Genomic DNA, 22296 nt, shown 5'->3' with positions numbered 1-22296 from the left:
ACTGTTTTACCCCAAATAATAATGTTTGAAGGAATATTCAGAAAACCTTGCTGAGAAATGGAGAGCTCAAGGTTTGCTGTTCTCCTTGGGGATACCTATAGTGCTTGATTCTCGTTATATTAAAATCTTGGATTTGCCCATTGATGATTCTTGACATTTGTCTCTTCCATCTCAGAAGACATCTATCAGTGTATTTCATTATGAACCACCAAAAAAATAAAAGAAAGCAAAAAAGCCAAAACAAACAAACAAACAAAACAAAAACCAATTAGATGGTTCTTTTGGTACCTTTAAAAACTCTGTCTTATCCTCCTTGTTTCTCCCTGTTTCTCTTTCATTCCCTTCTATTCTGTCTCTGTCCGTAGCATTTCATACTGCGGAGATATAGAGTTATTTTAGGGCTCCATTCCTGGGTTATTTTTCTTCCAGTTACTTTGTTTTGGTTGTGAATATTTTTGCATTGTTTCACATCTTCTAATACTTAATACTATCCTTTTGGCTGCTTATATATGTATGTATGTATGTGTATGTGTATTTAAAACTTCTTTCCCTAAGGATTGAAGGGACTCATTGGTATTATAAAACATCTGTCTCCAAAGGTTCTTAATAGTTGAAAGGCAATTAAGAAGCAGTTTCCAAAAGTGGTTTGGAAACAAGGATTTGTAGCCATATAAATAGGTTATGGGAGTGAGCTTCATTGAAATGTCTTGACTGACTGACTGGCTGCCAATCTCTGCCATAATACTGTTCTCGCTCCTTCAGAGACGTCTACTTTGCTTCCTCACCAGAAGTGTGGAGTATATTTCTCTTATCCCTTCTTTCAATATATGTTTTCTTTATTATGTCCAGATTCTGGAGCGACTAAATAAAATGTGTGGTGTTGGTGAGCAGATGCGAAAAAAACAGCAGCGTTTGCTGAAAAATATGGATGCCCACAAAGTGATGCTGGATCTGTTGCAAATCCCTTATGAGAAGGTAGGAAGAAGCAAGTGGAAGATGGACACTTGGTTGGAATAGCAGAAGGTGGGGGCTCTTAGGTTCTTATTGGTAATAAATTTAATTTAAAGGCATTAATCAGGAAATTGTCTAGTCCAATCTTCCTTAAAAACAGTAATTATATATCTAATTCTTTCCTTATTTTTATTTTCTTGAAAGCTTCCAAAGAAGGAGTTTGTGCAGTTTTTCTAGGCAGCTGACTTTCTTTTGTTCTGAACATATGCAGGGTGATACCAAGATGTTGGAGATTTTAAGATTAACCCACCAGTTCCTACAGAAATTTTGTGCGGGCAACCAAGAAAACCAGACCCTTCTGCATAAGCATCTCAACTTGTTCCTTACTCCTGGGGTAAGAAAGAAGGGATAAATAAAAGAAGGTAGAAATTTTTCCAAAAACAACATGTTGGAAATGTTAAATTCTGATAGTTCTCGAATTTCTGCTCATATTAACTTGCATAGTCTTTACAATAAATATAATAGCTTCATTGCATCAAATGATTTATAAGGCCAAATAGGGCTGGGCTTGCAGTTTAGTCATAATGAATCATGTGATTCACATAGCAGGTTGAGAAGGGCAACAGACTTTGCTTCCCATCTGCTGCTTAGGGATCCAAACATAATTCCTACATCCATGTCTTTTTCAGAATCGCTCTTGCTACTGCAGCTGTCACTACGGCCCACAAGCTTACAGGAAAGCATTTGGCAGCACTCCTAAGACTTTCTTTTCCAATCTGTAAAGCTCTCCATTGCTCAGCAAGGTTTTCTGAATATAATTGTGTCAGAGAATTTTTGCCTTGGTGGCAAACAATGTTTAAAATTTAAATTAGTTGCTCTCTACAGATGCTGCCCATAAGTACCGCTATTACAATAGCGTTTTCTGAGACAGGCTGTTTTTTTCAGAATGGTAAATAGGAAATTAACATGCCCTAAAAATACTGATGTTGCTATTACAACCGCAAGTGGTAGCAAAAACATTTCAAAGGGTTGCAGTGAATGAAGAAGATGTAGGTGGATCCAGCTGAGGTGGTACAATATCTTGTATTACCCGTAAAGCCAAATTAATATGGACTTCTTCTTAACCAAGCCATTGTGCAGAATACAGTTATTTATGAAATACAAATTGCATTTTTTTCCATTAAATATTTGGATTCCTCCTTGGATGAACCCTTTGACCTTGTCTGTTGAAAACAGATAGAATAATACCTTGCTGTTTTGAGGTGGGGATATATAAAAATACAACACAAGGTATATCAATTTAATAAGATGCCACCTAATGTGTCATGCCAGCATGTTGCTCCTAATAAATCCTTTGAAGTTTTTTGAAGTTTGGCTTGTGGCTCATGATTTAATTAGGGTGATCGCTGGAATCCTGACAGTAGTCCAGATAGGAAGCATCACCGGATGTACTTACTCTATTTAGTGTAAGATTACATTGGGAGGCAATATTCCTTGTGCCTCGGCATATGGTCATGCTGGCCACATGACCGTGGAAGTATCTTTGGATGATGCTTGCTGTCTTGGCTAAGAAACAGAGCATCACACCCTAAAGTTGGAAATGACTGGACAGGGGAAACCTTTATCTTTACTTTTACCTTTTACATTAGGAGAATCTTGCAAACCTAGAAGTGCTTTTCTCCCTTCTTCCTTTTACAACCCAGGAAAATAAGGAGGGTCTCTTCTGAGATGTTTGCCATTGTGACATTCCTTTTGTGGCTAAGCTGCTTCTTGTCTGACCATTCCTCTGGCTTTAGTTGTTTCCCCTGTCTCTGAGGTCATTCCCTCACACAAACAAAGAAAATTCCACTCAGTGAAATGATGTGGCTCTTTCCTAGTCTAAGACAAAACGGGTGCTTTATTTTCTACCTTCTATTTTATTCTCACAACATTTTGAGATTGCACCTGACTATGGTAACCAGAAGGAATTGGAAATTGGGCTTTTTGTAAGAGTTGATACAAGATAATAAACAGATGAATAATAAAAAAACTGATTAAGATTAATGTTAGTACATAATCTCTTTTGAGCCAAAGTGTCAGCCTTCAAGATTTTCTCCCTTTGCTTTGCATCTTTTGGCTGTCATAAGTAATGGGGGGAGGAGGGGGGAATGGTTATGGGAAGTGAGCTGGAGGTGTTACAAACCAGAACTGTATAAACTGGGGGTGGGGTACATTCTTGCTTAGGTTTCTATCCTATGCTATGCGCAGCTGCAACCCATTATCAAACTATGTCAAGGTCAACGGACAGAAGCCTCATCACCACCTGGAGATGCCCACATGATGATATACACAACTTTTAATTGGATGAGCCAATTGAACTATTGGGGATGGGAACGTTGCCATTACTTTGTATATGTGATTTACGCGCCCATTTTCTCAGATTCAGAATTCTTTTGTTGCTACCACTTGATTTCCAGTAAAAGATATCTTTTCTCTGATTAAAGGAGTCTAAGTATTTCTTTCTTGGATTTTGAATGGAGCTCCAATCAGCTTTTAAATAATGTACTGAGAGGGATGGGTGAATTTAAGACAAAAATATTTGAATTAAATGTCATTTAAAATTTATTTAATTATCATCATATTATTACTTCCCATGTATTGCATGATTAGTACTTTCTCTCATGTTAAAAACTACAGTTTGTTAGCAAATTCTTTGAGTGTCTATGGAAGCTCTTCCAAATGTTTTACTAAATGTATGTAATCTACATTACACGTTGGGTTTAGATACATATGAGTGATGACAATTGTTTCTTGAATTCCTTTCTTGTCAGCTTCTGGAAGCAGAGACAATGCAGCACATCTTTCTGAACAATTATCAGTTATGCTCTGAGATCAACGAAGGGGTACTGCAACACTTCATCCATTGTCTGGCCACACATGGGCGCCATGTTCAGTATCTTGACTTTCTTCACACTATCATCAAGGCTGAGGGCAAGTACATTAAGAAATGCCAGGACATGATCATGACTGAGGTGAGATTCCAGATCTCTGGGAAAGAGGGTAGAAAAGAGGAACAGGATAAAATACAGAGAAACAGACTAGGAAATGTTTCACATAAATAAGGGGTAGCCATTGTAGATTAGCAGGGGGAAACCAGGTAATGTTAAATGTAGTCTGGTAACAGTCCCTGAGAAATTGCATGGTGAGGCTCTGATTTGGACAATCCCCATTCCTGCATGAAGAACTTCAGGAAATATTTATTCCTCACAAACCTCTTGCTCAGCCTTCCTGAAACAAGAAATACAAAGTACTAAAATAGTACAAAAATGAGCCTTGGGAAAAAAACATATAAAAGGCTGTCTGTCTGATCTTATAATCAGGTGTGAAGTCTTCCTCCAATTATCTGTCAAGCTTAAAGATTATGGTCTTCCAAATTGGGAATTGATTTGTTAAATGGCTATTAATGTATAAAATCTATAGGGATACGTTAAGCCATTTAGCAGCTTGTCAGTGTAATATTTATTTAATGGAACCATTTCTTTTTCAATTTGGTAATGCATATACTTACTCTATACATTTATTCCTGTATATAAAATGGTTGCAAATTACACAAAACAAACAGAGCTGTAGTGCTGAGTGTATGGGGATGCTATTACTCAGTGCAACAGATGCCACATCCAGATGTTCAAATATTCATACCCATTTCCCATCCTTTCTATTCTTGCTTGCTGTTTTGCAACCATCTTTTTCATATATTTTTACTAGAAGGCTCATTTGATCTCAGCTTGAATAGTCAGTGGTCAGGGATGATGGGGATTGTGATGGAAAAGATGTAGAACTAAGCTGGGGATACCTCTGTTAAGAAGTATAGTAATATACGTATAAGAACCATTCAAACACCATCCTCTAATTCAATGTTTTTCAGACTTAGCAGCTTCAATTCCCAGAGTTTACCAGCCAGCATGTTAAAGTCGTCAATTTTAAAAAGACTTAGGTTCTCCTTGATATGGTTTACTCTTCCCACTGCCAGGGGAAATACAAATTTGTATTAGGATTTTTTTTAAAAAAATCTGCAAATTGGAAGAGTAGTTGTTGTATAACAGTTCTGTTATATTTTGTCCTAGGACAGCTAATGTCATAACATAGAGTTTTATTCATCTGATAGTATTTGTATACTGCCCTCATACAATGGAATTTAGGAGAAAATAATATTCTAGATCTAGAAGGATACAGATATACTGCACCTAGAGCCAAACAAGCAAGGATCATATGCTGCTAAGGCTATTTCAGCCCCAGGAGCTTCAGACTATATTGTCTTAAAAGATAAGGTACAAGAGGGGAAAAAAAGAATCAAAATAGGAAAATATCTCCTGTTAGTAGATTTGCTCTGGATGTATTATGAGTAAACTCTACTATGATATTACAGAAAAAGTGGTAGGACCTTGCTGACTGTGACTGATCCTGAAAAAAGTTAAACATGGTTGTATCTGGCTAGTATTTGAATGGAGGACCCTCAGGGAAATATTCAGAGACATGGATTAGATTGAAAAATTGAAAGAATGTAATGGTGAATTCTTACTAAGACAGTAACATGGATGTAATCACCAGGGATTGAGCTCAACTCCGTGATCAGGATATGGCACATGAGAAGTAGGCTGGAGAGAGCCACAAAATAGATATTTAAGCAGAGTCTTGTTCTTTTGCTTAGACTCCTTGTCTCTTTGCTGTAGATTACCAATGCTGGAGATGATGTTGTGGTGTTCTATAATGATAAGACGTCTCTCGTCAACATGTTGGAAATGATGACAGCAGCTCGGGATGGGATAGAGGAGAACAGTCCCCTCATGTACCATATCTCTCTGGTGGATTTGCTGGCTGCCTGTGCTGAAGGCAAAAACGTATACACAGAAATCAAATGCACATCTCTACTTCCTTTGGAGGATGTGGTGCGAGTAGTCACTCATGAAGACTGCATTACTGAGGTAATGGATGCACAGTAGACGTCACCTATAGCTGACAAATAGCTTTGTGGTTATTATATGATTCTGGGTTTCTACCCTCACATGATAAGGCCAGGCTCTATATCAGGGGTATCAAACTGGATTTCTTGGAGGGCCAGATCAGCATTGTAGTTGTACTCCATGGGCTGGCTGGGGGGAGGAGGAGATGGGACGGATGGCTTCTTGCAGCACTCTGCTGGCAAAAATGGGGTGCAAGGGCTGCCTGCGGCCCTCCTAGGCCCCATTTTCAGCCTGAACGGTCTAGTGCAGCACCCTGCCAACCAAAATGGGGGCGGGGCCCCCGCATCCATTTTGGCTGGCAGGGTGCATCCAGGCCAAAAATGGAGTGTGGAGGGGCCACCCATCACCCATGCCCCATTTTTGCTAGCAGAGGCATCGTGGGCCGGTCCTTTGCTATTTCCAGGCTGGCCCCACGGGCCAGATCTAAGCTCCAGTAGGCCTTGAGTTTGACACCCCTGCTCTGCATGAAGAAAATGTGTTTTCTAGATATATGTCACTTATGCTTGTGCAAAACAGATAGGTTTGCTAAAGTAAGAAAACAATGACCTGTAAAGACTGGCCAGGTTTAGAAAAGTCATGTTCAATTACCACTGGGCGATTTTATAGCCAGTAATTATAAGAATGAAAGACTAATAGTATGATCTTTCTATCAATTCACATAAGTCTATCTCTTTGAAGAATTTAAGGACGTTGTAGGATTAGGCTTGCAATTAAGTTGTCCAGTAAGTTCCTTACCAGAGAGGCCACCAGAGGTATTGAATCATGAAGATTATGGTATTATTTTTCAGCTTATCTTCAATATAGGGCTCTTTACAAGAATAAAATGGATTTACTTCCTTGATACCCTGTCATCTTTCAGACAAAAGCAGGATATCAGGTTGATGATCATTTTACAAAATGCTACTTGGCCAAGTCCCTCTTTTGATTTTTACAGATGTACACAATTTTCTCAAGAGCATAAAGAGGAAAGTGCTTTATTGCCCCCAGCCTCCCCCTTCCCAAAAAAGAGTGATGAATGTGGAGGAGCTTTGGTTCTATTCTTGCAACATGCCCAGTCTTTTAATCCATGCCTCTTTTACTCTGGTTTTTCAGGTGAAAATTGCATATGTCAATTTTGTCAATCATTGCTATGTAGACACAGAGGTGGAAATGAAGGAAATCTATACCAGCAATCACATCTGGACACTGTTTGAGAACTTCACCCTTGACATGGCTAGAGTAAGTCTTGAAATTTATGAGAAAATCGTTAGGCTCCTGATATGTGAACAGGTAGCTACATAAATTGATGCCTCCACTTTTTCCAAATTGGTGCCATCAAAACATATGTGAAGGATATCAGAGTGGGGAAACTTGAACTAGTTTAATAAATTAGTGAAATAGTGTTGTGTTCCTATGTAACAACTGATTTGTCTCTGAAATTCAATGCTAAAAGTGCTTGGTTGCCCATAAAAAAAAAATAGATTCAGTCACTTTCATTAGTGAGTCCTTAGTGATTCCTTAAAGATGATGAATGATTAATTAGGACTAATTATCATTACTTATAATCATAAACATTAGGATTATGATTCGTTATTAATTAGCAATAACCAAAAGCAGAAAAAAAGAGGCACCAGCTCCCGTTTTGGGAATGCATACCAGTTGCAGAGAACAGTGTTGGGCAAAGAACTTGTCTCATCTCTTGCTTGTGAGCATCCCAGAAGTATCTAGTTGGCTAGTCTTAAGTAGATAATTGTCTGATCCAGAAGAGCTCTTTGTATATTTATATAGAATTGCAGGGAAAAAAAGTCCCTACTTTATAATTCATTGAACCCAAACTATTTTTGTTATATTTTTCATTAGTGTACCCTTAGATGATGAAGTGAGCTGTGGCTAATGGAAGCTTAGTGTTGAGGTAATTCCCCGTTAGGAGAATGAGCGCATACAGGGAGATGTATTGAGAGTAGTGTTTGAATAATACACACACAGCACACAGATACACTGTACAGTAAATGTAGGTTTTTACTTCCAGAAAGGTTTAAGCAAAGTTCAAAACAAGCAGTCCAAAGTCATTCACAGGTAAAATCAGTCAGTTTTCATCCAGGGATAATCCAATAACAAAGTCCAGTGTCAAAAACAGTTCAGTATCAGACTTACATCAAATCCAGGAATATCAGTCAATTAGAAGAACGGCAAAACTCTCCAAAAGAAGGAAACAGAGACTCCCTGAGACACACTCTCTTCTGAGACTAAGACTAAACAACCCAGGTTTCTGGCTCCATCTTATGGCAGTTTGAGAAACCACACCCAATTACAGTTTTACATTTTCTTAAAAGTACAGTATTAAAATGTCTATCCTGGTTTATATATTTCCAACCCAAATAGCTGTTAGGTAACTTACATTCCTAACACTTAGCTCTTAAAAAATAATAATCCAAAAAAGTGCTATCAGAGTCCTGATTTCCCCCTCACCATAGACTAATGACCACGGCTTTGTTTCCTACAGGGAAACAAAACAATTCTCTCTGGTTATGTGTACTCCTTTACAAAGAGGTTGATCATGACAACTAGCTATTCCAATGCAGTAAACCTTTGAATATTACATTTTGGAGCCTATTCCACACAGTTGCCATCATCCTGCCATGCTTGTGAAGTCCCTCTGGATATCTGGCTCTCTGCCGTTGGATAACAGAATGCTGAGTTCAAGAACTCAGCTTTTCATATGTTTGGTGTGCCAGAGGTTAGAAGGCCATTTTTGAACAAGATAATGTTTTATTACATTGTCCTATTAGGATCACAGGTTACCCACACATTTGTTCCTGCTTGGCAGCAAGGCACAGCCCTGGGAAATCTCTGCCAAGGTTTGCCTTCAAAGAAGATTGATGCCATACAGTAGACAAAAAGCTTCTCCTGCCTCCTGTACTCATTGCACTGTGGAACTGTTCAGCGATCTGAAAGAACTAATCAGATTGGTAAAATTGTGAACACCAAAAGCTCATCTCTGCCAACAAATGATTAGGATGCATGAAAGGCAATTCTGTCCACACTCACAGCGTCCTCTGCTGCATGGGACTAATGATAGGATAGATCTGCTGTAAGGGGTTTTTTAATATGATAATTAGGAGATGCCTAATCTTGTCCAAATTTTGTTTTATTTCCACCTTCAGGTATGCAAAAAACGTGAAAAGCGCTTGTCAGATCCTGCCTTGGAGAAATATGTGCTGACTGTGGTGCTGGACACCATCAATGCATTCTTCAGCTCCCCTTTCTCTGAGAATAGCACTTCCCTACAGGTACAGTTGAAAACTTACAATGGTTGAATCAATTTTCCATTTCTTTTTGTAAGTAAGAATAATTGTTTGAAATAGAATGTGTCCACTCCTGATAACTGTGAAATATGACATCTGTCGACAATACTAAATTGCTACATGTTTCTTTTTTGATGAAAAAAGAACCCGAGAAGCAGAATAATCTTCACATTCACTAATATATATATATATATATAGACTTTTTAAATCTTTTGATCTTAGTTTTAGAATGGCAATTTGTAATTGAGTTGATCCTGGACTCAGTTTAAACTGCTAATTTAACAGGTGTGATTCTTAAGATGATATTAGATGATAAAACAGGGTGATTGAGAGGGTGAATCAGGGGTGGGATTCTACCAGTTCGCACCTATTCGCTAGAACTGGTTGTTAACATTCTAAGCAGTTCGGAGAACTGGTTGTTAGACAAAATTACTGGCCTAATACTGTAAGGAAGGCAGGAAGGAAACATTCTGGTGTTGCTTACAGAAACTGCCTCTCCGTTAACCCTTATTACATTTTTGGCAGGGCTAGACTTCCTGTCTCAGGAATGTCTCTGGAGTTTTTCCCCCCTCCTTTGCTGGTACTTTGCTTGTGTGGAGTGACCATTTAAAGTTACAATGGCACTGAAAAAAGTGACTTCTGACCATTTTTCACACTTACAACTGTTGCAGCATCCCCACAGTCATGAGAGGCCAGGCGAGGAGATGCGTGCCTCGATATGAGTGATATTGAGTTGGCCACATCCAGCCAATAACATGACCACCAAGCCATGTCCACCCAGTCACGTGACAAAGCCACGCCCACAGAACCGTTGTTAACAATTTTGAATCCCACCCCTGGGGTGAATGCATAAATGGATATCTCTGCTGTCCTGTTTTTAAGTAACAATAGCTAATTAGATCAAAATAAAAAGAGTTAATCTTTTCCCTTGTGCCATTTTTCCCACTCAGGTTTTGCCTTTCCTATGAATGTCATTAATGACTTCTTCACTAGAGAAGGATATCTTGGATTGGGACAAATTGATTGCCATCAGTTTACTGCCCCAGAGTGGGGCAAAGTATTAATTGCCTAAATATTACTTCAGACCTGAGTCCTGTCCCATATCACAATTGCATTTTTTAAAAAATGTTGTGGGTCTTGAAGACTTATCTTCTTTGCACCCTGGATGGAGCTGCAATGAAAATAAAACAGGATTTCAGCAGAGGTCCTTAAATGTTTCCTCTCTCTTTCAGACACACCAGACTATTGTGGTGCAGCTCCTCCAATCTACTATGAGACTTTTGGAATGTCCTTGGCTGCAGCAGCAGCAAAAGAGTTCAGTGGAAGCTTGTATTCGCACGCTGGCTATGGTTGGTAAGGAGTAACACCTATACATCGCTTTGGAATGAAGGAGACCGGATTTCAGGCCTGTAGAATCTTTCTGAGATCCACCAGCAGAAGCTGGTTCAAAAGACATACATTTATTTACAGAATACATTTATATCAAGTCCCCACCTTCTTTTTATTTCAGCTGTATGTCTGGTTGAAGCTGAGTTATTTTATGGTTGTCATTATAAAATGACATTATAAAACACATTAACATGCACTGTAGCCATCAAAAGTTGCTTAAATGGGTGGCATATAAATTGTAATGAACAAACAAACAAACAAATGGAAAGCAGACCAAATGTTTTGTCCAACCTTGAATAATACAGTTTACCACGAAGAAAGAAGTGCAAATTCCTGCATTATATAACAGATTAAAAATTGTGAGAATTCTTTGAGTATGCAATTAACACTGTGTACAGTACAATGTGACCTTTATTTTTGGGGTGTGACCTTCCCTTTATACAGTTTGTTAGAATGACCAAGGTTGCTGTGTAGTGGCCAATTTACTGTTTGAACCATGTATCATCCTTGTCATCAAGTGCTATACTTAAAATATTTTCCTCAATATAAATTTATTCTTTTAGCGAAAAGCCGGTCCATTGCCTTACCCATGGATTTGGATGCCCATGCCAGCTCCCTGCTAAACAGCAGTTCGATTAGCAATGCCCAAAGGAATGCTTCCAACTATAAGACAGCATCCCGTACTTTCCCTCGGGTTTCAGCTACGACCAATCAGTGGGACTACAAGAACATCATTGAGAAGTTGCAGGTACAAAACTCATACTGGTTTGATATGCTTGTCTCTTAATCAGGCATATCTCAAAAACAAGAATTTAAATGATCCTCTGGGGTAAGTCAAATGCTACACTTCTATACTTCAGAAGCGTGGATACTTTGTGTATATTTCCCAGGAATTTGGATTGCAATGTGCTGGAGCTCTGATTGATTTATGGTATTCCTATTGCTTGGGTTGACTTTTATTATTGTATTGTTTATGGTTGCTTGTTGGTGTACATATATTGTAGTTTTGTATTTTATTGTTAGGCTTTGTTTCTGCTTTTTTTAAATTTAAAGCTAGTGGTTCTATGGTCTACAGATCCCTGGGGGCAGGGGTGAGATTCAACCGGTGTTACTACCAGTTCGGTGATTATGTTTTGCACGTGTACTACACCTTAAACTGTGCCGCTGGACAGCTGAAAAGTGCTACGCGCAGGTGCGCAGCATTTGAAAAACCACTTTTTTACAGCTTTTTCAACCTCAGCTGAGGTTGAAAAACCAGGAAATAAAGGTCAGGTAACAGCCCAGGCAGGCGGGTGGGCCAAACAGCAGCAGACACTGAACCGGTTTGGTTCTGCTGCTCTTCAGAGCTACTGGTTCTATAGAGCCGGGCAGAATTGGTAGCATCCCACCCCTACCTGGGGGGCTGCAATGTCATCACAGGGGCTCCACAAAGACTTGAATAAATGTTATGATTTAAATCTTGAGTTAAGTCTTGGTGTCCGTGGCTATAGTGGTCACAAAAGGTATTTAAAGGGGGTCTGTGGTGAATAAAAGGTGAACCATGGTTTTAAGCCTTCCAGAATACCTTGGTTGAGTTGAGTAGTCATATCAATGTTTTAAATAAATAAATAAAATTTAACATACTCTGGCTTACTTTGTGTATCTGTTTTGCTTCCACTTATTTGGAGAGGAGCACTTCTAAGAGCTTTACATTGTTTTACAGGGTAATCTCAGGATCACAAAACAGTAGTTTGAATTAACAAATAAATAATACACTGAAAATGCTATGCCATTACAGGACATTATCAATGCCCTAGAGGAGCGCTTGCAACCTCTGGTTGAAGCTGAACTTTCAGTCCTGGTGGATGTCCTGCATTGTCCAGAACTACTTTTCATGGAAGGGACTGAGGCCTATCAACGTTGTGAAAGTGGTGGCTTTCTCTCTAAGTAAGTAGACTCTCTAGCTGTAGAAAAATGAAGACTTTGAGGAACATTCCCAACTTGTGTTGTTATTGCTCATAATTTTTTTGTGAGACTAGGGCCTATTTGTTGAGTTATTGAATTGAAGCCTTCAGTTGTATGCTCCTACTGATTCAATTACAGAAACCAAGTTAAATTATATCAAATAACAATTTCAATTTTATATTGAGCAGATGTCATGATGCAATTTATGGCAATCAGGAATTTTCTCCTGAAAAACAGGAGTCAAAAAAACAGAGAAAAAGTACAGGGCATATACTGGGAAGAGGAGTAAATAGATTTTAGAACTTGGCAGAGCTGAGACAATTATATTAACATGTCCATTTATGTAAAGAATCCAGATTATTTCTTAACACAGCTAGTTTTTTTTAAGTGTGGTGGAGTGAATACTGTATTTCTGTGTAGCAGGATTATGGTTTGAATTAATTTTTTTTCATCATCTAGGTTAGTCCAACACACTAAAGACCTGATGGCGACTGAAGAGAAGCTTTGCATCAAAGTATTGAGGACGCTGCAGCAAATGCTGGTGAAAAGGAACAAATATGGAGACAGGGTGAGTAGTTAAGAATGCTTATTTTTATCTGGGAATGAGGTCTACTTGCCAAATACATTTTGTTGTTTCTTACTCTTTATTGTGTTTTCGGGGTAAACAGTTATTCTCTTAATCAAAGTTCTTTATGATAAATAAGTCTATATAAAATGTTGCAGGATGTACATTCTGATGCCCTCTTTTCACACTGAGCACCCAGCTAACAATGAAACTTTTTAAGATGAAGACGGTGGCTTTCCTGGATGTACTGCCTCCAGAAATAGATGTTCTATGCACTTGATTAGCTTGTCCTTCATGCTTTTATCTCCAAGAATCAAATTATTTAGAAAAAGACATTCAGCAAAAAGCATATGATTGACCAAGTTCCTTTTTTAATGCTAGGGCAATACATTGAGGAAAATGCTTCTGGCCAATTACTTGCAAACCAAAAAAACTGGCTCCAAAGGGGAAATTGTTGACTCTTCTGGTATTGGTAAGTGTGGAACCAGTATTAAATTGTGTCTTCTCTCATTTCTTCTTTGCATGCCTTATACATATATCTTCAACTACTGGTTTTTGTTTTTGCTACTTAGCTGTCATCATCTTTATCATTTTACCCATTGTCTATCTATCCACTGCAGGATTAAGGCCTCTTCTGCATGTTTCCAACCAATATAGTCTTGAACTTTTTTTGACAATTGGCAAAATGATACTGAATAATGCTTCCAATGGGTTTTTTCAAAGTAAACATATGTTTATTAATTATGTTTATATCCTATCTTTCCTCCGGGACATCAAGCTGGTGTACATAGCATTTTCTATCTCAGATTTTCTCTACTAGAAAAACCCTGTATGTTAACTTGATCTGACAGATAGTAATTTGCCTAAAGTCACTCAGTAAGCTTCCATAACTGAGGATGGACATAAATCTAGATATCCAGAGTTGCTCAACAGTGAGATGGTGGCATATACATTTAATAAATAAATAAATATCCCTGGTCCTAATCACATCTTAATCACTGATATATTAAATTCTGATTATTGATCCTTCTACCTCATGTTGCACTGAATGTTAAAGATTGTATTTGGCGTCTTTTGTGTACAAAACATACATTGTATTGCTGAGATACGAAGGGCTACATAAGGATTTCCCCTATTGCAAGCTTACTCTGGGAACAATTGGAGCTATTTTGATCACACAGGGGACAGACTGAGAGCTAAGGCAGCCATGATTGCAAATAATCTTTATGAATGCAAATTCTTTTTAGGTTAACTACTTAGGTGGCTAATAATATACCCCTAATACAGTTTAACTGAGGGCCACTTTGGTTAAGATTGTGTTCCATTGCTTTCTTAGGCCCAGAAACTGGGAGACAGTGTGTTCTAGGCTCAGAAGCTAACTGGGTGATTTTGAGTCAAATACGATCAGTCCAATTTACCTCTCCGGGTTGTTATTGTGGAGAAAATAAAAAGTAAGGAGTATTAAGTACACCACCTTGATGTGTATAAATAAAGATGGGATGTAACATCTAATAAGTGTATTAATGGTTTTGCACTTTTTTGCTTGATAAGCTGCTTCAGACAAAGTTATTGAAACATAACATTTACATATTCAAAGGAGATAGAATTTATTTATTTATTTATGAATGAAATTTATATTGCTGCCTATTTGCACATGGCAGCTTACAGAATATAAAACCTCTTATAAGAACAATAAAACCAATAAAAGAAGTCATAAAATAAATTAATATACTAAAATCACCCAGTACATCAGCTTTTCTCCCATTACTAATTTGGCTATATATTTTAAACTTGTTGAATGGCCTCCTTTCTCCTTAATGTTCATTTGCATACAGGACAAGATCAGGACTGGTCAGTCATTGCTGCTGTTCAGTGCCGACTGGACAGAGAAGGGGCTACCAAGCTGGTGTCTGACCTTATCATGAACACCAAAAATGAGAAGATTTTTCAGGAGAGCATTCGCTTGGCTATTCGACTGCTTGATGGGGGCAACACAGAGATACAGGTATTGCATTTGTTTCCATTATGGTTCTGGTGTGTTGCAAATTCAGAATAACTTCTAATGCCATTCGCTAAGTGTGGGATACAGCATCTTACCCAGCATTTAATCAAATGTTTTTTTATTGCATCCATCAGAAATTTAACTGCATAATTTATTTTCCCAAATAACGTGTGCTCCCTCTGCTGGCTTCTTTAGCAGTTGCTAGGACAAATTCAACATATTCTATTTCATACTCCTTTATTTTGGAAAAGAAAGAGCGTCCTGCTGTTTATATCTATTGGTTCTATTATAAACATATACATGTATTTAAAGGATAATAAAGTACTTTTCCTACTCCATAATGAATCACCATACCTCTAGGATTTCAAACCAGCTTTTTCTGAGGAAATATGGTGATGAAACATAATATTATTTATATGGTAAATTTTACAGTGAGGACTAGACTGCCAAGTATTAATTCAACATGATTGTAGTATCAGGAATAATACGTGTTCTGTTGCTATTCAGAGAGACAATTCATCATAATATGAAATATGATCTGCATATCGTCACTCTGAGTATGAATCAGTGTATTGTATTTACTTCCTGGTTGATAACATGCCAGCAATAGGACATTGTCTTACAAATGTAATCTCTGTGGCAGAGGTCTTAGTTAGAATAGAATGGACACATTTGGGTGAAATATATTTTCATTGTGGTTTGTGGAATACTGGCAAAATATCCCCAAACTGACTGGGATTATTCCTATCATTACTAGGGAATACTGCACATAGCACAGTTGGCAACCCAGTTTGTTTGTTTTCTAACTTACTAAAATAATTACCTAAAAGCCTCAATTGACCGAAACCTTAATGTTAACATCAATGTGGAACTTAACACCAACACTTGGTGATGATTTGAGAAAATGTGGAGAATTATCAAATGCCTTCCTAATGTTTTAAATTGTGAGATCAACACATTTGGATGTACCAGTTTGGGAAAATATAATCATTGCACCTGTTTTTGCTCTTTTGCCTCTCTCTGAAGAAATCATTCTATAACTTGATGACCAGTGATAAGAAGTCAGAAAAGTTCTTTAAAGTAGTTCATGACCGGATGAAGAAGGCACAGCAAGAAGTTAAGTCCACCGTGACAGTGAATATGAGTGACATTGGCAACAAGCCTAGAGAAGGCAAGGATTCTCCTGATCACAACAGCAAAGGTATGTGAGGTGTGGGGTGTTTGATCTGACAGTCTGGTTAGGAAAGCCTTAAGTCTGTCTGAATCCATAACTATCTCTGAGCATTTCTTAGCCCCATAACAATTAATCCATGGATTTCAAAATTGGAGAACAATAACAATTTCTTAAGTAAGATCTGCCCTAAATTTTATTAACATTCTCTTTTCTCTTTTTAATTGATAGTGTTTTTCTTTTAGGTATTCAGAAAATGTAAGGTGTATTTGGACATTGCTAAATAAATAAAGATGTTAATCTTTAGTTCCTGAAAACCAAATCACAGCTTTGCTTGAAAAACTGTTTTAGTAGTATAGGTTGACAATAACATCTAATTATTGTGTGTGTAGATGGCCGGTGGTATAATTATTGTCAGCCTGAAACACTTTCCGAGTTCAATTTCCCAGTGCCTATTAGGCTTTGGATAATGAATCAATATGTCTTGTATCTCTGCATTACATAGTTTAAAGAGGTTTGTTTAGTGAAGTGTCAGAGGGATGTTTTGTTTGTCTTTGACACAATTTAAAGAGGCCTGCTTTCTTACAGGAAGAAGAGTAAACAGGGACACATGCTGATAGGGCTTCCTTTAAAGAGTTGGGCAGGATACATCTTGGTTTAGTGTTTTTAGATAAATATAGCAGACTGCATGCTGGCAAATGATCAGAGTTTTTGTTTGCAGGACGAGTAACAACTTTTATGTTGCCTAATGCACCATCATCCCGTTATGCAATGGGTGCAGGCTTCCATTCAGCCCATGATGCAAGAGACAGAAATCAGAACAATGAAATGAGTATGTCAGTCTTGATCATGGAACCAATTCTTCGCTTCCTGCAGCTGCTGTGTGAAAACCACAACCGGGATCTCCAGGTAGGTGTTCTATACAGAAAAGGGTGCTTTATGTCATGGTTAGGTGTTATGTCTCACCTTCACAAGATAGATGAGAAGTCCAAACTCCAACCAAAAACAAACAGGCAAGAAGATTCAGTATTTACTGAGTTAATTCCTTTGAGCTGGCTATGTTCTTGGCAGTATCACGCAGGCTGCCTGCCAAGTCCGACAAGATAACAGAAACATTAATCACTAAGCTTTCCAGAAACAGGATACACCGAAGCTCCACAGAAAAATTCACACTTTGTCCCGTACAGAATTCCCAGAGCAAACACACCCACGTTTATTCCCTGTGGGGTGTGTCACTAACTCAGCTCAGTCTCTGATTCGTCCACGTCTCCTGCGTTGCAGCTCACACTTTTTCCTGCGACGTTGCCTAGCATCAAGCCAGCATTTGTCTGCTTGATTCTCTGTCAAAGGCTGCTCCGATATGCCCTCCTCCTCCTCCTGATTAGCCTCAGGCTGTGCCTCTCGGTTATCTGCCGAAACCTGAGGCATAATCATGGAGGAAGGCATTGCCGAAGAGGAAGGTCCTGGGGAGGAAGGCATTCCCAATTCCACCTCCTCCTCATCTTCCGAATCCTCTTCCTCTAAGAATGCAGACTCAGGACTCGGAGCCACAACAGTTAGGTAACTTCTGGTAACCCCAGTGATTTGATAACTTCAGCAGGAGTGTCTAATTACCAGTTGTTTAGTTGGAGCAGTAAGTAATGTGATAGGTAGTCCTAACTTAATGACCCTAATTAGGACTGTCACTAGTTCACAATCGCAGTATATCTCTCACGCTAGGCTCCTTCCTAGAGATCTTCTATCTCTTCCCACTGCAAAAATGCCTATTTACAACACAGTTCTTTCAGCAGTCCCAAAAAAGTTCCATACCTTTTGCACTATTGAGGACACAGATAAACCTCCAAATGGCCTCAACAACTCTCAGAAAGAATGCTAATGACCAGATGCCTGCAAGGAATATAAATTCTTCCATTCCTGACCATTCAGTCAGAACTGAAGAAACTTCTTGGCTGAGAAGCAAACAGCTTCAAGGAAAAACAAAGAAAGTCCGGTTGCCTCTTTAAAAAGCACCATTGTGACAACCATGACATGGATGGCTGATTATCTCCATAGACATTTGCCTGTTAACATTTTATTCCATATCTTACAGAACTTTCTCCGCTGCCAGAATAATAAGACCAACTACAATTTGGTGTGTGAAACACTGCAATTTCTGGATATTATGTGCGGTAGCACTACAGGGCGGCTGGGTTTACTGGGACTCTATATCAATGAGTACAATGTTGCCCTCATTACTCAGACTTTGGAGACACTGACAGAATATTGCCAAGGACCCTGCCATGAGAACCAGGTACTGGAATCCTACTTGTGGATAAAATATATTGATTCTTAATGAAATAAATTAATTGTCTAGGACAGTGGTGGCTAACCTTTTTGGTCTCCCGTGCTGAAAATTGCGCATGCGCGCTCACGTGCCAGCACCCAGAAGGCAATGCACGAGCCCCTCCCATGCCCCCTGCGCATGCACGTGCCCCCATGCTCCATGCATCTCTGTGCATGCGTGCAAGACCCCTGCGCATGTCTGTGCATGCGTGCACATCTCCCATACACCCATGCATGCGCGCCAGATACCCGACAATCAGCTGTCGGGTGACCTCTCGCGTGCCAGCAGAAGTGGCTCTGTGTGCCACTTCCAGCATGTGTGCCATAGGTTCGCCACCACGGGTCTAGGAGGAGAGTGAACTGGCTTTGATTTCTTGCTCAAGATGCTGAACAAACATTAGTGTTTTCAGTGATTTCTGACCATCTGGAATGGGGATTTTGAGGCTGTAATGAGTTGCAAACCATTTGGATAACTCCATATATTAATCCACAGAGCTGCATTGTGACCCATGAATCCAATGGCATTGATATAATCACAGCCCTGATCCTCAATGACATCAGTCCGCTTTGCAAATATAGAATGGAAGTGGTTCTTCAGCTGAAGGTAAATGGGTCAACAAGAAATAAATTTATGGAGTGGAGAAGGATGAAGGACATAGCAAGGAATACGTTTACATATTCTGTGATGGTGGGGTTGGATAGAACTAGGTTTTTACATCAAGCATGGAGATACTTGTTTCACTTTTTATTTACATATTTATTCATAACCTTTTATAAATTAGAAGCAGGCTATCAGTGTGAAGAAGTGATAAAATAATGTGAACACATAAGACCGTTCTTCTGTCTAATGCAGAATTATTTCCTTACATTGGTTACATGATGTTCAGTCCTAATACTTCTTCTTAACAGGAGAGATTATGCATTTAACCAAGGACCATATACAGGTAGTCCTTGACTTAACAACTATTTGTTTAACTGAATCATTCAAAGCTAGTCATGTGATCAAAATTGGGGCGCTTGATAACTGGCCTCTATTTATGATGGCTGCAGTGTCCTGGGATCATGTGATCACCTTTTGTGACCTTCTGACAAACAAAGTCAATGGATTCACTTAAGAGCTGTGTTACTAACCTAACAACTGCAGTGGTTCATTTAACAATGGTGGCAAGAAAGGTCATAAAACAGGGCAAAACTAATTTAGCAACGGTTTTGTTTGGCAATGGAAATTTTGGGCTCAGTTATGGTCGAAAGTCGAGGATTACCTACTTGTACAGTACATGCTCTGTCATTGAAGTATGACATTTATGTAAAGGCTATTGCAGGAATTTTGTCTAGACTCAACCTTCATGTGGTGATTCAGAATTTGTACTACAAATTTCCTTAATGAAAGAAGGGTGATTTTTTTTTTAATTGAATAGGTTACGGTGGATTATTTCAGTGTCCATGTGCTTTCAATACATGTCTGCTGTCTTTTTATCAGGATAATGCCTCCAAACTGTTGCTAGCCCTGATGGAGAGCAGGCATGACAGTGAGAATGCTGAGCGAATTCTCATCAGCCTCCGTCCCCAGGAATTGGTAAGGAAGATAAGGGGGTTTAGGAATGTTGGTATTCACTGTTTTTGTAATTTTGCTATTTTTTTTTTTAAAAAAGGAAGGGACCTGGAGTTCATTGAAGACCCTTGAGAAAATTAAAAACCAACAAGAATATAATTCCTTAGCAGCATTTCTTTTTTCTTTGTGTACAATATTAACAATTTTTTAACTTTTCCCAAAGGTGCTTTTTCAAGAGGCAATTAGACTTTCTGGTTTTTCTTTGAAGATGTTTCATTTCTCATCCAAGAAGCTTCTTTAGCTCTGACAGGATAGTGGGGGAATGGAAGGATTTATACTCCTCCTTTTTCTTCAAAGAAAAAAACCCAGGAAGCCCAGTTGCCTCTTGAAAAAGCACCTTTGGGACAAGCATGACCTGGATGACTGAGAATCTCCATAGACATTTAGCTATGCATTTTGGGATGAACCCACCCTTCGAATGGTGCAGCAGTATGAATGGATTTCCAGAAAAAGTACAGGCTGCAGGAACCATTTGTGCTTCATTTTGAGATGGAGACCACACAGAGTCATCCCCAAGAGCCTGCATCTGTGTTCAACAGTAAAGGGCAGAAGATATCCTGCAGAAAGCAGATCTCCAACTTCTCAGTGAAAAAAAGAGTATAAATCTTTCTATTCCCTACCATTCAGTCAGAGATGAAGAAGCTTCTTGGATGAGAAGATGAAACGTTTTCAAAGAAAAACCAGAAAGTCCAGTTGTCTCTTGGAAAAAAACACCTTTGGAACAACCGTGACGTGGATGACTGAGAATCTCCATAGAAATGTTTTGACTTGTTAGAGCTGCTATTGATTATTTAGTTAAAAATGGCATCTAAAAATTGGAATGGGGGAACTTTTTCACCCTTGGAGATATCTATTATACCAGACTGAAGTAAACTTCATCGTTGTATTTCAATATCACCTACATTGTGATCGATGGGAAGGCTCTCATTGAGAACTTTTTAAATCATGATGTCAGCCTTTTTTTTTTCATTGACAAATTCAACTGAAAATCTAAGAGATTTATCAACCATAATTTTCTAAACAAGAAAAATATTTTTATTTAGAATGAACTGAAATTCATATAATATCAAATCCCATAGTAAATTGTAGGTCTATGGATATATGACAACTTCGCCATACATTGTTACATCCTCTTTATGTGAAGTGATTACAGTACAGTCCTCTCTGCACCCAATTTTGATTTTCTGTACCTTATTTTGCAGGTCGATGTCATTAAGAAAGCTTACCTTGAAGAAGAGGAATGTGAAAACTCTGAAGTTTCTCCTCGGGAAGTTGGACACAACATCTATATTTTGGCTTTACAGGTATCATAGATTTATTTATTACTTACTATAAATTTCTCTCTCTCTTGTTGTGCTGTAGTGCTTTGATATGATAAATTAGAAAGTGGTCTTTCTCCCCACATTTATTACATTGAATGGCCTGGACAGATTAATTAAATTTTTAATTAAAGCCATCATAGGAAAATTTTAGCTTCATTTGCAATTTGGCTAGCGCTTCAATCTCGATCAATAGATATGCTGTAATTTACTTTCTTTAGAGGGAAAAGGGTTGGGAGTTCTTGTTTTCATTCAGCTTCCCCAAATGATTGATCATTAAGTGTTGAGTACATAACCTTTCCTAAATATTTACTCATACTATGACAGATTTTTTGGGATAATTTCATGTGATTATGTTGTGTAGTGTTGTGTTGTAATCTTATCTCATAATCCTAATTATTAAGCAAAGAACAGGGATGTAATTTATTCAGGTAGTTATCAAAGCATAGAAAAGAAAAAAAGAAAAGCAAGAGAGGCGTTTATTTATTTATATGAGCTCCAAGTACAACTCACCCCACAATGAGAAATACCCAGGGAAAGTCATTATCCTATTGCAATTATCATGCCTAAACCATCCTTAGAATCCAGTGGAAGATTAACTATTAAAATGGACATGTTTTAAATGAACAGTCCATACAACTTGAGCCCGTGTTTTAGGTAGAGAATTGACATAGCTGATTGCATTGAATTGCAGTAATTTTGGAAATTTAAGATTCAGTTCAAGGACATTTTAATCA

The 22296-nt window shown here is 38.4% G+C and overlaps 1 protein-coding gene across 1 annotated transcript in view; it reads left to right on the top strand.

The window, feature by feature from the left end:
* ITPR3 (inositol 1,4,5-trisphosphate receptor type 3) overlaps window positions 1–22296 on the top strand; it is a 107858-nt gene that overhangs the window by 66519 nt on the left and 19043 nt on the right. Inside the window, exons 28-45 of the mRNA XM_026677810.2 lie at window positions 850–975; window positions 1223–1345; window positions 3762–3962; window positions 5661–5912; window positions 7044–7169; window positions 9095–9220; window positions 10468–10588; window positions 11188–11372; window positions 12402–12550; window positions 13028–13136; window positions 13515–13605; window positions 14969–15138; window positions 16162–16336; window positions 17028–17215; window positions 18396–18596; window positions 19122–19232; window positions 20109–20204; window positions 21443–21544. Coding sequence (XP_026533595.1) covers window positions 850–975; window positions 1223–1345; window positions 3762–3962; window positions 5661–5912; window positions 7044–7169; window positions 9095–9220; window positions 10468–10588; window positions 11188–11372; window positions 12402–12550; window positions 13028–13136; window positions 13515–13605; window positions 14969–15138; window positions 16162–16336; window positions 17028–17215; window positions 18396–18596; window positions 19122–19232; window positions 20109–20204; window positions 21443–21544 — 2652 coding nt within the window. The remainder of the gene's footprint in view (window positions 1–849; window positions 976–1222; window positions 1346–3761; window positions 3963–5660; window positions 5913–7043; window positions 7170–9094; window positions 9221–10467; window positions 10589–11187; window positions 11373–12401; window positions 12551–13027; window positions 13137–13514; window positions 13606–14968; window positions 15139–16161; window positions 16337–17027; window positions 17216–18395; window positions 18597–19121; window positions 19233–20108; window positions 20205–21442; window positions 21545–22296) is intronic.

Source organism: Notechis scutatus, chromosome 3, assembly GCF_049901735.1.
Source record: "Notechis scutatus isolate UNSWTSFEM ecotype Mainland chromosome 3, rNotScu1.2, whole genome shotgun sequence".
Taxonomy (NCBI): Eukaryota; Metazoa; Chordata; class Lepidosauria; order Squamata; family Elapidae; genus Notechis; species Notechis scutatus.
The sequence above is the reverse complement of the archived record's forward strand: the minus strand, read 5'-3'. Positions and strand labels throughout refer to the sequence as shown.